Below are 16,899 nucleotides of genomic sequence, written 5' to 3'. Positions count from 1 at the left end.
ATTTAGATTTGTGGAAGAATTGAATACGTTTAAAAATGCAAATTAGAAAGTTTAAATTACCACAATAATGTGATTATATTGATACATCTTACATTCATTTGACAGCACTCTTCTTGACATAAATGTAAAAATACATGCATTATTATGTCACTGTCAGTATTCTGTCCAAGACCAACATCGGACTGTCTGAAATTTCAATTCTTTTTTCGTCATATTCTTAGCTTTCCCTTCCTTTTTGGCGTTGCTTTGGTCATTCTCACCCTCCGTCCACTGAAATGACTATCTGCGTTACAGTGATTTTTGCACATTAAGCCGTTTTGACAGCATGTGGCAGCCCAGTGCGGTGGGTGGCGAGGATCTCCGCAAACTCAAGCTGTTGGCATGTGCTTGGATAGTGTTTTGACTGGCGCAAATATAACTCTCTTCTTTTGCCACTAAAGTGTAAGAAAGTGTCTCGGGAGGAGGGTAGAGATAAAGCTGTGCTCCCAAAAGCCACCATGACAAAAGTTGGGGACAGCCCGTAGCGCTTGACGCCCACTTGCTCTTTAAATCTTTCTATGATCTCAACAAGAAGGGAAAACATGAACAATAGAGGCTCCGGAATAATTTAGAGTACTTTGATGGGTTGCCAGATCTCCGTGCGTGTTTTTAGCTTTTGTTTAGATTCTTTTCTTTGTACGACTTGCGTTGTGTCGATGCGCAGATATCGGCCCTCGCGGCAAAGGAACAGTCAATTTGTCACATTCGCTACACAAGCCCGCTCTTGCATCGCGCTATTGTGTGAGATTTGAAAATGTGCGAGTGACACTTTGAGATGTGGTTGCAAGTTTATTATTTGGCGGCTCAATGTGAATGTGTTACCCAAATATACACAATACGACAATTGGGATCAGATTATATAGGCTCTGTCGCTCTTGTATTTTTTTTTTTTTTTTTATCATCTCATAAGACCTGGACATTTTGGTTTTCATCAATCAATACCCGTCTAGTGCAAAGCAAACAAACTTAAACTCGAGCAGATATTGATTTTAGCCTGATTTAAGCAGTTTGGTCAATGGTAAATGGTCGTATTTTCGTAACGCTTTTCCGCCTTTAAGACTCAAAGTGCTTTACATCAAGAAACCACTCACCCATTCACACACACATTCATACACAAGTGCACACAGACACTAGGGGCATAGTGGGTTAAGTGTCTTGCCCGAGGACACGACAACAGCGCTCATCTCTGGGTGCGGGATTCAAACCGCCAACCTTCTGATCACCACTGACTGAGCTACCGTCGCCTCATTGTTTATCCTTTCTCTGGCTGCAGTTACTACATACACACTCATAATCTGATTTTCTGAGATAAAAAATGATTAAAATGAAACAAAACAGCAACATTTTGTCATGATGCGTGTATTTCTGCTCCTGTTTTGTCTCCCTGTGTGCTCTTCCCCCTCCCTCACCTGCCTGAACACGGAGCTGGGCGTAGCTCTCTGCTCCTCCCGCGCACACCTGCCTGCATTAATTCTTATCTAAAACCAGAAAAAAATAATAACTGCGATCCTACATTTCATTAAATACAATTTATTTGAAGATAAAATGTACTTTCATTGTTCATTTGTGTGTATAGCGTTCTCCCAGGACCCACCAGACACCTATTTTACTTTATTAGATTTTTTATACTAACATATTTTTGGTATCTGTAGTACTTTGAGGTAATGTAGTGGTGCCTTTTATACGTCCTCAGTCCTATTTAAATGTAAACTAGTTTTGCTTCCACCATGAACGTTAATATAGAATCAGTTTTATTCCCTTTAAGTTTAGCAATATTAAAACTAAAAAATATATATATAATTATATTCCAAGCGTTTGTTTCCCTAAAGCTTTTCTGAGAAAAATGCCTCAAGTTAAATGTAAATTTTTTCCGTCTCCATTAAAGCCTTGTTTTACCCGTCTTTACACCACGGGCCGTATAATGCACTTAGTCCTAAATGCTTGTACGACGTGGTTAATCTTGCACCACTTCTCTTCCTCGTCCTATTGCTCTGACTGACAACAGCGCTTCTTGGACTGTAATTTTCTAGTGTCCAAAAATGGAGGCGCCCCTTCTGCAGCCGCGGCGGAGATTAACAGATTAATAATTCAGCCACGCGTCATGAATCATGTTTTTGTTCGGTTTCATTTTTCTGTGGGCCCTTTTCAAAGGAGCAGTGTCGTGTTTTGAGGTCCTCTATTGTTGTCTCTAATCACAGTGATTTGGTTTTCGCTCTTGCTTGGGTACAGGGTGAAAGGACAGACTTATTACAACATAGAAAGAAAATGGAGTTCACAAAAGCTCAAAGTTTTTATTGCATGGTGTGCTCAAGGTCAATGCAATGCTTTTGAGACGTTGAAATGGTTAAACTTTTCTATAATATGAAATGGATTGTAAGAAAAACTCCCTGGTATTAATAATATAAGTTATCTGGTGTAAGAACTTCCTTTGAGAAGTCAATATTTAAGACCTCAACCACTAAAATTAAAGGTCCTATATTAGGCAAAATCGATTATTGGGAGCATTGAGCCATGTTAGAGTGCTGCTACTTCATCAAAAACATACCCGGAGTTGTTTTTTTTCACTCACACCTGTTTGAGTAACCCTTTATTATTAGTCTGTCTACATCTCCAAAGCTCAAAATGCTCTATTCCACCTTGTGATGTCATGAAGTGGTAATTTTCAAGTTAACAGCTACTTTTTACATGTTTATTATAGATTGTATATTCTAGGGCTGATTCTAGTAAAGGTGTGTGGAGTTTAAAAACACAGTGGAGCACTTCCTGGATTACCACATGACATCACAAGGTGGAACAGAGTGTTTTCTTTTTGAGAGAAGAACTCAGCCTAAATATGGAGGATTTGTGTGTTAAATGTGCAATGTGTGAATGAAACAAAACACAACTAGGTATGTTTTTGATGAAGAAACAACATTATAACATAGAGCAGAAAATAGCTAAATATGGCCCTTTAATATTTTAATATTTATTATTTGTCTCGAGTAGCTACAATGTTTAGAATTATTCTTTCTATTGATGTAATGTAATTTTTAAGGTGCACTATGTAACTATTTGTTGGTTGGAGTGTCCACAACATACTTGTCTCCATGGAGATGTCCTTGCTTTTCTGTAATATTCAACAGTATGGCATTAAACTTAAACATATTGACGGGGGTAAGTCACATTAAGACTTAACAAAATTTACTTTTTATTATTATTTTATTTATATTGTTCATTACATTACTTTTCTAATATACCTGTAGTTGAACAAATCCCAGTTAGTTCCTTTTAATGTTATACTGTGGAACATTACAAAGCAATAAAACTCTATAGAAAAAAAGCAGGTGGTGAACCCGCTACCAAAAAAGTCCCATAGTGCAACTTTAATTGTCTCAGAGAGAGCGTTTACTCTTGAACAAGAAGCTTTCGGGTTAGATTCCTCTTATTATAGCTGTGGGCTTGAATACACTATGTCAGATATGAGTTATACTATGCACCGTTCGCACAAATCCCTTAATCCCAATTTCCTACCTTCAGCCAATCCAAATATACCTTAAATCAGAGCAGTGTCCGCCTAAGGACCCATTTCCTCTTCCTGTTTTTATACAGTTTAGCCTAGAGAGCTCCATTATTATTGCTGTCATAGAGGCACAACGCTCCCCTCCTATGCCTCTAAATTCTCCCTGTCGCTCATAACTCTTCCGGGCCCCTGGTGGCGACCCGTGCTTTTTCCAACTATGTCACTACAGCCTTGTACTTGATGTATTTCCTCCGAGTCTAAGTTTCCTCTTCTCTCCCGTTGCAGTTGCTGGCTACGGTTGGACACCTACTTCATCTGGAGTTTTATAGGACCGGCAACTTTGATAATTATGGTAAGTGGACACTCACACACTCACACACACACACATAAGTTGGGTGTTCGTGTTTTGGGGGACTTTACATTGAGTTATTTCACTCTTTAAAGGAACTGTATGTTGGATTTTAATGTTAAATTTCATAAACATGACATAACTTGACATATTGTTTTCACCTGTAACAACTGTAAGCCCGATTTATTCTTAATTTCAAAAACACTGGATGTGATGGTCATGTTGTTTATCTTATAATTTGGTGTTTTGGTTCTCAATTTGTTTAATTTGAATTTGTTTAATCAGAAAGCAGAAAGAGCCTCACATGACTCTCTCATATGGGTTGCCATTTTCAACGCTGAAATCCAGTTGGTTCAAACAGAAAATGCCACTCTCTGTTCTGAATCCTCACTAATCAATCATTAATCAGTGCCTCTGCTGCTGCAATATAAGACGTCTATATACTGAGACTGAGAAAAAAAGCTGTATGTGTCCTTAATCTGCAGGTGAAGCCACTGGCAACCCAGGATTTTTATTATAACAGCGCTACAAACAGTTCTTTTAACCATAATAACGCAAACCTGAATCGTAACTTATTTCATCGCATATTTTAACTTATTGCGTGTTCCGTAACCTGCTCGTCTCCTTGAAAATCTTATTGCTTTGCCTGGAATGTTCCACAGTATAGCATTTAGCATACCTACCTCACTGGAAACGAGCATTTCACATGATCAGGTCAAGTTACTGGTCACATCTATGGAGAGGAAACCCTGCTCATAATGTACGTTTTTCCAAGTGTTCAGTTTCTAATAAAAAAAAACATCTGTAATTGAATAAATGCAAAAGTCAAATGCCATATTGTGGAACATCTGCTTGGAAATGAAAAAGCTGGCAGACATCCTTCTTGAAAAGTCTGAAAAGTCACATACACTTTTTCATTTATTTTTCCTTTATTTCCATTATTATTTGCATTGTAGAGTCTGACTGAAGACATCAGAACTATAAATTGGCACATATGGAATGCAGTAAACAAAAATAAACTCAAAATAACTCAAAAGTTATTTTAGATTTAAAAAATGTAAAATAACCATCCTATGCTTTCAACCCTGAGTTGCAATTTTGGCATTTCTTGACCCTGACGCGGCACATCTGTGAATTTCAACAGACTTCATCAAGAAGCTCATTGAGAGAAGGCCAAGGTCTGCAGCTCTGTCAAGAAAGGGTGGCTATATTGAGGATTTGAATATAAATATAAAAAGATAGATTTTGTTGAGTTATTAACTTTTTTTTTTTTTTTTTATCTTGCCTCATATATTTGACATCTTCAGTATGTATATAAAATGTAGTAAACATACAGAAAAAAAAAAAAAAAAAGATTGAATGAGCTGGTGTGTCCAAACTTTTGACTGGTTGTGTAGTTCACCATTAAATCATGTTGTTGATCCAATAAGAACGGACTTACGTCATGGGGACCAAATTTTTGTCCCCATAAGGAAGGCAGGTCTCTATGAATCAAGTGTGTATACAATTTTAGTCACCACAATGTCATAAATACTTGCCCATTTACCCCCTCCCTCCTCAAAAAGTTACATAATCAAGCATTTACGTCATGAGGACCAGATTGTTTGTCCCCCATAAAGAAGGCAGGTCTCTGTGAATCAAGTGTGTATACAAATTTAGTCACCACAATGTCATAAATACTTTCCCACTTACCCCTCCCTTCTCTTAAAGTTACACAGGGCACCTTTAATTCATGTTGTTGATCTAATAAGAAAGCATTTACGTCATGTGGATCTAATTTTGGTCTCCATAAAGAAGGCTGATCTCAGTGAATTAAGTGTGTATACAATTTTTGTCCTCACAATGCCATAAATACTTTCTCAAGTATCCGTCCCTCCTTGAAAAGTTACACAGTTCACCTTTAAATTGTGGTGTTGATCTAATAAGAAACTATTTACTTCATTGTGACCCGATTTGTTTGTCCCCATAAAGAAGGCAGGTCTCTATAAATCAAGTGTGTTTACAATTTTAGTCCCCACAAGGTCATAAATACTTGCCCACTTACCCGTCCCTTCTCGAAAAGTTACACACTTCACCTTTAATTCATGTTGTTGATATAATAAGAAAGCATTTACGTCATGAGGATCTGATTTTGGTCCCCATAAAGAAGGCTGGTCTCTATGAATCAAGTGTGTATACAATTTTAGTCCTCACAGTGTCACAAATACTTGCTCACTTACCCTTCCCTCCTTGAAAAGTTACAAATTTCACTTTTAAATCTTGTTGTCAATGTAGTAAAAAAGCATTTACATTATGAGGACCAGATTTTTTGTCCTCATAAAGAAAGCAGGCCTCTATGAATAAATGTGTATACAGGTTTGAGTCCCCACAATGTCATAAATACCCACCCAAGTACCCCCCGCCGTATCCAGCACGTACTCACTTTTGCTCATTAACCCGTATTAGCCTCCGGGTCGTCTGCTTAAACGCTCCGCCGAGATTCCCCTCCATCGCTAACACCTTTCCATGCTACCTCCGGGCACTGCAAAACGAATGAGGGCCACGTTGAAAATATGGCAGTTTGTCACCCCAAGTCGTGGTCACTGGCCGGGAACGTTTTTGGTCAGGGTTGGAAGGTTGAAAAGATAGACTCCACTCAGTATGCAGCGTGGAGTAATCCGCATTCTGATTGATTTTGCTCCAGCGCTACCATTTTTTTCCTTTTTTTATTTGGCTAGCTTTTTGGTGCAAAGCAATATGCAAAGCGGACATGAGCGCTGACATACTTTCCACAACTAGGACGAGCTTAACTTTGTATTTATCGATTTGCGTCAAGGAGTTTAAGAACAAAAAGTCCAAAAAAAAAAAGAAAGATAGCTACTCGTAAACATCTCGCTTTAGGAATAGTTTGAACTGCTTGGATCTTGCATTATGGATTACAGGATTATTTACTGGAGCCCCCAAAACTCTTCAAACAAGTCTTTTTAGTGGCAGTAGCGAGCAGCATTTGGCTAAATCTGAACATGCATAATGCAGTTTCACGCTCCACTTTTAGTATCTACAATGCATTTCTGTGAGGCTCATGAGTCAGTAGTTCTCAATGCTTCTACTGTGCAACTCATGGCTTTGAAGAGAATTTTTAGAAGATTTGACCTTAAACAACCTTAAAACCACTGGCTACGCAAAAGGGAGTTGTATTAATAATGAAAGTGTTACCTTAAAGCCACAGTAGCAAAAGACAAAGTCAATTCTGGGTCATACATGGTCGACTGAGGGATTACGCAGATATCTGAATGTTTTTTGGGTTTTTTTTGCGATGGTTGGCCTTATTGCATTGGAAAACTTGTTAGACTCTAAGCGGGCTTCCTCTGTCTCCACAAACCTTACTCATATATAGCCTGGAGGGGGGCCTTTTCTTGCGTGTTACCATGGAAATGTTGCTTCTTTGACTATAATCTTCCAAAGTATAGCATAAAATATATTAATTTGCCATGGATAATGTTCTGAAGATTCGTTTTACCTTTCTATTTCCATGGAATCATTAAACCGATGTATTTTTAACAAAAAAATTTGGCTTAATGTAGTTTTTTGGAGGACATTGAACTAAAATTGGCTTAAACTGGAGTGCAGTATTTTGCCAAAGTGTGGTGTGATACTGTTCGCTACAAGGGGGGCTTTATATAAAAAGCTTAATAGCTGTTTGGCTTTATAATGAACAAACATAAATCTCATATTTTCTTAAACAAATTATGCACCAGATACAGAAACTTTGGAACATACAACTTTGGAAATCGCAATCTCTAAGTTTGAAAATGGGCCAGACAGGAAAGGTGCCTTGGCAGAACATTTTACTCGTTTGTAGTTAATATACTGTACATTGAGTCATCATTGTTCTCAAACTTTTTTATAGATCATCGCAGTTTCTCCAAACTAACTCTTACCTTTGTATCACACTTACTTTTGGACCAAACCAGGCACATTTGCTGTTCCCACACGGTGTTAAATTTACCCCCATTGTTTCTAACCGAAGGAGCACAGTTGTATTTTTTCCTGGCCAGATTTCTTCACCAAACTTTTAAAACCTGCTCACAATCACAGGAACATTGGCTTGCTTGTCTTGCTGTTTCTTCCAAGTGAGAGTTGCGCATCACCGTAGACGCATCATGGGTTTTTGTGCTCCGGTTGGCAAAGTGGGAATACAAGTCCAACCAAGTGATGATTTAAAATGAATGGATTTGAGCAATACAAGTCTCATCTGTGTCTTCTTTTTCCTCAGCTCAACGTGATCTTCTTGGGCATCGCTCTCTACAAAATGTTCCATCACACGGCCATCTTGAAACCAGACTCCGGTTGCCTGGACAACATCAAGTAAGAGCACTTGGATCGCACGAGTATCCATTAACTACGGGACTGAAATAGCAGGGCTCTCGCGCACTTTATGTTACCGATGGAAAAGCTGTTTTGCGTAGACGGCATGAGGTCCTGCCGCTTTAATAGCACAAATACGTTTACAGTTCTGCTTTGGAATAACTTTGCTTTTGGATAGCTTTGACGAATTAAAGAAAAAAAAGTTTTGACGCAGTAGGCTAATATTTGAATAAACCCAAAATGCAATTGTCCAACAAAAAGACAATATTCGTATTTGTAATCAAAATCAAATAATTGCAGCAACACAATAAGAAGAAAAAAAAAAAAAAAGATTGGATAGCAGAATTCCAGAAATGAGATTTCTCAAAACTAATTTTGAACTATTCCCAAATAGTCCTGGCAATTGTGTTATTAAAATGTTGGCTTAAAAAATTATTTTCGATGCAACAAAGGTGTTTTTAAGTAAATTTGGCGTACACTAAAACATTGTGTAAAAGTTTCAGTGAGGTGTGAAAAATGCTGTTAACTTTGAGAGCTTTGTTAAAACCAGATCTATTGTATTTTTCGGCAAAAGGATTGATAATGGACAAGGACAATATTATGTTCTCTGAGGTTTAAAAAAATAAAAACGATTAAATTTATTAATTTTGGAAGAATGAAAAAAAAATCCACTTTTGAAAGAGATAAATGTTTCTTTCATTTAGACGTCGATTGTATTACTTTTTACTGCGCTACAACCACCCAAGATATTAAAGCTGCACCGTGCAACTTTTCGTTTATCTTCGTGGAGATGTTTGCTTTGCCTAGAATGTCCCACAGTATGGCATTAAACATATTTATCTTGGATTCAATCAACTCTAGGTGTTTTTTTTTTTTGTTTTTTTTTTTATTCTAAAGTACATTGTAAAACCTACACTCTCATGTGAGTGGACTTGCATCTCCATAAATCTGACCTGTAACACCTAATTGTTCCCATGGAGATAGATATGGTGGAACATTTCGGGCAAAGCTAGAACATTCCAGGAAGATGAGCAAAAACAGACCCTTCACCACCAGTTAAATATTGTTATTTTAATCATCATATGGACGACGGTAGCTCAGTTGGTAGAGCTTTTGTCCACTGATCCGAAGGTCGCCGGTTCGAATCCCACTGTTGACATAAATTGATTGGTAGAGCGATCAGACCCACTGACCCACAGGTTGGCGGTTGAAGGTTGGTGTTGCGATTCCTTCTCTCACAGATGAATACTGTCATTGTATCCTTGGGCAAAATTAGAATTAGACTATGAACAAATGGACTCGATAGAACACATACACGCCGTTACGTATTTTTATTGTGTATTAACGTCTTTCGCTGGGGATATAAAAAAAATTACATTAACATCCATCCAATAACAACCCATCAAAACGTCTAAGCTACTCCTTTTAGACTTTGAATAACCAGTGGAAGACATTGGTAGATGGGAGGACAGGAGCGAGTCTGGCACAGCCCCGCACCCCTGTTAACTGCCTGTCACTGCGGCTCTGATGAATATTCATATTGTTTATGAGTTATGCGCATTTCGCTGTGTTTATCTGTGCCTGTTTGCTCTCCGATAATACCAGCGCCTCGGGGACACCACTCCACAAACTTCCCAACTGTTAATAAGATTCTCTATTGGTGCAGTTGAGGTTTCTTGCACATTTATTAAAAGTCATTAGTCTTGTTTACATGCGGGTTTGCTTGACTACAGACTAGGATGTGCAGACTTTGGACCGTGCGAGGGCCTCTGTAACCCTGTTGCTGGGTTTCAGGTGACATAACGACATTTTATAGGCCAATAATATTTGATACAGATGGGGGCAGCTAAAGTTTATATTGGTAGAATGTTTTTTTGTCGCGATATAGCCGGATCTTGGGTCTAGTCTCATTAAAATTATGAAGTTCAACATTCGCAAATTTAACTTTTGGATATTTCATGGCAAAGTATAATGCTATCAGCTGGGTAATCTTGCTCTTTCCCTCCTTCTGGAACTATTACTAGAGTCTGATTCATTGCTTTTCACAGAAGTCAACAATTTTAGTCTTTCAGCTCATAACGATTGTGGATGTGTGTTACCACTTTGTAATTAAAATAAATAAAATATGACCCAGACGAATTATCTTCATTCTGTATTATGACGGCTAAACAATTAAATATGCCATAGAATTTTGACCTGCCCTCCGGTTCAGTTTTAAAATATGGGTCTGTTGGTTTCAGATGGACAAAACCCTTCCACTGTTGCCAAAGCGATGAATAATTCAGTTTATTATGCACATCTCTTGCATGGATAAAATGTTTTAAAGATAGTCATATGCACATTGTTTTTGAAATCAGGACATTTTCAATCTTGCATGGTCAAAAGTCCTCAAAATGGCGCCCATAAATAGGAACCATAAAAGGGTGTTGTTGGAAGTTGCTGATTGGATCCAGGCCCATGCAGGAGGTAATTTATGAACTATTTTTGGCGTAATCCTTACAGCTGGCGACGCTCCACATTAATGGCATCCATCTTATTCACTTTTGTATTTTGTTTCATATTTATTTTGTGTTTATGTTGATGTATTTTCCAAAAAGTGACTGAAATCTGTTACTTCTTCGTCAATCATTTGTCATCTTTTGGCCATTTTTTTGACTCGGTGTAGCTACTTCTATAGTATTTGGTCCAGAACAAGGAGGAAATGGAACCACGGGCTGCTGAAAACAATGAGCGATCTTCATTACATCTGACCTCGGTTGCATTACAGCCATTTAAGAAGCCTTACTTCACCATTATCGATCTGCTTAAAGTGTTGCTATTGTGTACTATGGAACATTCATCATTGGAGGCACTAAAACACTGAGCCTTAGAGTAGTATTGTTTCATTCACAACACATTTGTTTTTGAGAGCGGTTTCGGAAAGGCTCTAGCGTTATCACGAAGTATCGATACTTGTTAAAATGTGTATCGTTTACGGTATTGATTAGTATCTGATTTTTCAATACTTTTGACACAGATTTTTTCCAAGTTTGAGATTTTTAGCCAGTTTCTTCTTGATAACAAGCTGATTTAATGTCTAAGCAACAAATTTGATGTGTGAAATGTGATTCTAAATTAGCTCTAGCAACTTTTTTTTTTTTTTTTTTAATCATAATAACTTCAGTTGTTGTTACTCTCAAGGTATTTTCACTTTGTGGCATAATTTTGCTTAGTACATCCATTTTAATGTGTGTATAATATGTCAACAGAATTATCAAAATTCATTAAATCTGGCTTTTTCAAAACTGTGAAAGTTTGATCAAGTTTTAATTGCAGAATCCTCTTTAACTTGCTAATTTTTCTTGAGTTTTCAGACCAAAACTCATCAGGCTGTTTGCTAATGGGCGCAATGTGTCACCATGGTAACTGCTGAACATTCCGCAATAGACATACATCCAAACCCCCAGCGTAATGTCACTGCGAAGCATCAATACAGCCCGTGCGATGGATTGGGTCAATCTAAAGCCACTTCCAACATTTTGGCTTTGGTCTCTTTTGTAACATCATTTTATAAGGTTTGTCTCGTGGCGCTCCGGCTGCTGTCTGGCCCTCTCGTCCCTTCACACTCGTATAAAGAAACAATCTTCGCCTCGCATGACAGAGCTTGCTTTTACCTGGTCACGGAGCCCTGTACACTGTGTTATTCCATCACAAAATTCCCATAAGATTCAACACAGTCAGCTGTATTTCCTTAAGTGCACAAGGCAAAGTGCAGCTTACGTCACTTGCACAGACACATGTTGGGAACACGCTGTTTCTTACTCAAAAATAATCCAGTGTAATTTCCTGTTGAGATTGTGCCAAAAAAGTTAATAATTTTTTCCACCTTCATATTGAACAATCTTGATTTTCGGTTCGGATTTAATATTGTGTTATTTCAGATTAAAATAGCCTTCCTGAACATAAACAACACACACTTTTAATCATTGCTATATAACACAAAAAGTAGTCTGAACTCTGCTCTAAGCTATGATACATGCAAAGGCCTATTTCTAGAAAAAAATAAATAAAAAAAAATACAACAAAAAAAAGTGAAAACAACAAAACAAAAATGTATTCTCAAAAATGTGGGTAGAATGGTTAAAAAAATAAAAAATAAATCAAAAGAGATTGCAACAAAGATATACCATTTTCTTTATATTTCTTTATATTATTATTATATTAATATCAGAGGTGGGTAGTACTCAGCTACATTTACTCGAAGAAACTGTAGTTTTCAGAACATTGCATACTTTTACTCCTACTCGACTACAATTTTTAGTGATGTAACAGTACCCTTACTTGAGTAAAAGTTTTGATTACTCTTACCCACTGTGAGTAAATTTACAGGTGACAAAAGTTTATGTTGACAATATGAAATGATTTGAACATGTTTTTTTTTTAATTTATTTTTTTTTTTGTAGGTGTGTCTATCCTTTGGAAATACCACATTTTGTGCATTTTTATTAATTTTTTTAACACATTTTATTCAAATTATAAATCAGATGTAGCTACTTTTTCAGTTAGTCACTTATAGTCACTTAGTACTTCCAAGTACCTTTTTGACCCTTGAGCAAATTCTTGGATCACTGCTTTGTACTTTTGAGTGCAGTTTATGGCTGCTCTTCCCATAATAAATGAATATGAGAGCAATATTTCACAACTGTTTATATAAATCACAATTTGAATTTCACAATTACCAAGTCACAAAAACTGCATTTATTTAGGTACTGTCCTCTGCAAACCACCAACCAATCCTGTCTTTGTATGAAAAATGATTAAGCCTATATCTGCGTGTGAACAAAAACGAAACGCGTTTGATTCTCGTATTAGTTTAGCAGTTCATATTTTAGCTGTCTCTCAAATGTTAATGCTCCTGGATGTGTTTAAAATGTGCACTGTGAACTGAATCCTAATTTGAGGACATAAACACGGCGACTCTAATCTGCAGCCGTTAATACACTGAAATGGATTAACCGTATCTGAGGAATCGTAGCCAGATTTTGGTGGTGAAAAGACATTTCAAATGAAGTTGGGGCAGGACTAATAAACTGTGGGTGTTATCAATAAAACTAGCCCCGCTTTGCAACAGTGTGACGTTTGTAGACTATTTTATAAAGAGGCGTTTTCAAATATTTCTTTAGCTCTGAAGTTGCTGAATCTAAGAGGGGTTTTATTACGCAAAATCAACTTTTTTGAGCTTTCTACCATGTTGTAATGTTGTTGCCTCATTAAAAACATGCATGAAGAGGTTTTAGATACCGTCCATGCATGTTTAACTAATTTAGCGATCTCTCCTGGGCCCTAGTCGATGGTTACTACGGTTAGCTGTAATATTCTGTCCAATGCTCAGCCCACAAGTTTACGTTATACTCCCACACGACAGTTCTCCATAAATATTATACATGTTCTAGTCTTACAACTGATACAGAACTGCTTTAGTACCCGATCAGTCGTCTAAGTAAACTTTAAAGTTCTTGTATCCTCATGCGAATTTACAATTATTCCTCCCTCTTCACCCTCTTTACACTGCAGTCTTACTCTCAGCGCTAATCGTATGTTAATCTAAACTTCTAGCAAGAGCTTAAGATATTCAGCGGCATCCTCTTTCTTCAATATTTCATTAGATCCTGTTTGTTTTTTGATTAATGCGAACCACTAGAATTCAGAAAACACGACGAGCAAGGAAACTGGAAAGTAAAATGTAAAATGTGCTGTAGTGAAATTAGTATGGGTCAGTAATCTAAAAGTAACAAGTCCGAACAATCAATTTAGCTACTGATCTAAAAGTGACATATATGTGGTTATTAACTCTGTTTAGAAAAAAAATTGGATGGTTGCTATGACGATCTGATCTGTTCAAAGTCGTCAAAAATTTGTCTATTATGGGAAAAAGCATGATTCCGAGCAGTTGTTCTGATAGAAAAAGCTATTTTTTTCAAGTTCTTGCCACAAACAGGTGTACAATTCATCCACTGATCCGAAGGTTGTTGGTTCTAATCCCGCTTTCGACGATCTGTTCAAAGTCCTTGAAATGTTGTCCATTATAGGGAAAAATCACAAATCTGAGCGGTTGTTCTGAAAGGCAACAGCAATTTATTCCCAAGTTCTTGCCACAAACAGGTGTACAATTTTGTCCACTGAGCCGAAGGCTACCGGTTCGAATCCCGCTCTGGACATAAACATCATTGGTAGAGCGATTACATCCACCGACTCACAGGTTGGCGGTGCGATTCCAGCTCCCACAGATGAATGCAGTCGTTGGGTCTTTAACCTCCATGAGTGTGTGACCATTTAACATGTGACCATAGATTTAATGCCATACTGTGCAGCATTCCAGGCGATAACATACATGCACACGAGCGAGTAGCAGACCTTCCTCCAGAAAAGTTACATCGCACATCTTAAAACTTTGATGATCTACTTTTTGTGCCAGATTCATGATTAGCAAAAGCCATAACGACACCCAAACCGTTCCTCTTCGTCCACCATTGCCTCGTCCACATTAGACACCTCGCTTTGTTTGCACAGCAGAAAAATATTGAGTGTTTTAGTTCACAGTGTCACATGATTTATCGCAGTGGTCTCCCCACACCGCTCTGACCCCGTGACCCCTCTGACTTCAAAACTGTTCTAGACAGCGATTGGAAAAATAGACCGAAGCCATGTGTTTTTCGTCCGACACAGCGTGGTGCCATTACTCAACGTGGACAAAAACAAGCAACAAAATCTTACAGTAAAGACCCCAGTGCAGCTGTACAAATTCCTCATAGTGTAAAGTAAGTAAAATTAGGTTTCCCCAGTTCACACATACTGTAAAATTTGCTCTTACGATCAAAACAACTATCTAATTATAAACAGTTTTATCCTCCTTGAACCAGGAAGTAAGACTCGTTAGCATGCTAGTTGTTGTTAGCATTATCGTGACAAAACTCTACTCTGGCCTCTGGAAGTTGTTAGTAAGAATGTGTTAAAGTGAGGAATAAGTTTGAACTGCTGCAAACATTTTTAAATGAACTAGATAGTTTTTCATGTTTTTAAAAATGTGGTACAATGCCTTTAATTGTATTCTTGGGGTTAACCTTTGTACACCAGAAAATAACACCTAATAACTAAAACAGGGCTGAGCTTTGCTAATATGCCCAAAAATTGTACTTGTGTCTAAACTAGGGGTGCTTGTTTTTCCCTTTGTGGACCAAATGAATGCGCATCAGTGTGTTGAGGGCCATAAAAATGTGCTTCTGCAAATAAATGTATGATTAAATTGATTTTAATTATTTGGAAATAGACCAGATTGGCCTCCTTCCTATCTCCTGACAGCCTTTTCAATACAAAATTAAATTTAAATTGCTTATTCTTAAAATCTCAGAGCTTCCTCGCGGGCCAAATATGACCCCCCGGAGGTCCGAGTTTGGCCCGTTGACCTCGCTTTGGGCACCCCTGGTCTAAACAGTTGGCGTTGCGGAATTTTTTTGGACTACTTTTAACTTCTGCTTGGGTAATATTGCAAATTGTACTCTTACCTAAGGACTTTTTTGGCTACTTTATCTCCCTTTTGACCAATCACAATGTAAATAAAAGTACTTATATGTTATCTTTACCACTAATCTTACTCAAGCGAATGCTGTATTTCAAAAGTATGTCGTCTCTTGTTTTTCTCAAATAGGCCTTTTCATTTCCGATTGCATCAAGTTCCATCTGTGCTGTCGTGATGTTATGTTCTCATTTCATTTGAATGTTATCTTGCTTTGATTGTCTGTCTCTTTTATCTTGTGTAACTTTTAACATGATTTTTTGTTTTTTTGTTTTTCATTTCCCATTGTTTTGCCCTAGCTACCGGTATTATGATGGATGTGTTATTGTAGAGTGGCATCGGTAAGACCAAACATTACTAGCCCAGTGTGGAACGGATTTGATATTGTGTTTGATGTGTTTGTTTCCTTCCCTCACTGTGTATAATGGAGAAAACTGCAAATGGGCTTAGGATGCAGATAATGGGATATGACTTGTACTATTGCTATTACATCTATTACATGGGACAGCTCAGTACTTTCACATGTCGAATCAACATACGAGCACTTTCTGGTAGTTGTAGTTGTACTGGCAGCATCAGCGGTAGTAGTGGTAGTATTTGTAGTAGTGGTATTAATAATATTATTATTAGTAGTAGGAGTAGGAGTAGGAGTAGGAGTAGGAGTAGGAGTAGAAGTAGAAGTAGAAGTAGAAGTAGAAGTAGAAGTAGAAGTAGAAGTAGAAGTAGAAGTAGAAGTAGAAGTAGAAGTAGAAGTAGCAGTAGCAGTAGCAGATTAATTACCATCTGGTTAGTAGTAGAAGTAGCAGTAGCAGATTAATTACCATCTGGGTAGTAGTAGTAGTAGTAGTAGTAGTAGTACCAGCAGCAGCAGATTAATTACCATCTGGATAGTAGTAATAGTAGTAGTGGATAAGATAAAATAGTATAGAGGTAGTAGGCAGTAGTGGTAGTAATAAGCATAAGTAGTAGCAGTAGTAGTAGTAGTGATATTAGTGATAGTAATGGTGGTGGCGGTAGTAGTAGTAGTAGCAGTAGCAGATTAATTATCATCTGGGTAGTAGTAGTAGTAAGAGCAATAGTAATAGTATTAGTGGATAAAATAAAATATCAGAC

The 16,899-nt window shown here is 37.5% G+C and overlaps 1 protein-coding gene across 8 annotated transcripts in view; it reads left to right on the top strand.

Annotated features, from left to right (window-relative positions):
- Positions 1–16,899, top strand: part of LOC117385965 (adhesion G protein-coupled receptor L3-like) — a 339,155-nt gene that overhangs the window by 302,185 nt on the left and 20,071 nt on the right. For all 8 annotated transcript variants that reach the window (XM_055229021.1, XM_055229023.1, XM_055229022.1 and 5 more), the window contains 2 exons: positions 3,824–3,890; positions 8,143–8,234. In XM_055229021.1, coding sequence (XP_055084996.1) covers positions 3,824–3,890; positions 8,143–8,234 — 159 coding nt within the window. The remainder of the gene's footprint in view (positions 1–3,823; positions 3,891–8,142; positions 8,235–16,899) is intronic.

Source organism: Periophthalmus magnuspinnatus, chromosome 18 (assembly GCF_009829125.3).
Source record: "Periophthalmus magnuspinnatus isolate fPerMag1 chromosome 18, fPerMag1.2.pri, whole genome shotgun sequence".
Lineage (NCBI taxonomy): Eukaryota > Metazoa > Chordata > Actinopteri > Gobiiformes > Gobiidae > Periophthalmus > Periophthalmus magnuspinnatus.
The sequence above is the reverse complement of the archived record's forward strand: the minus strand, read 5'-3'. Positions and strand labels throughout refer to the sequence as shown.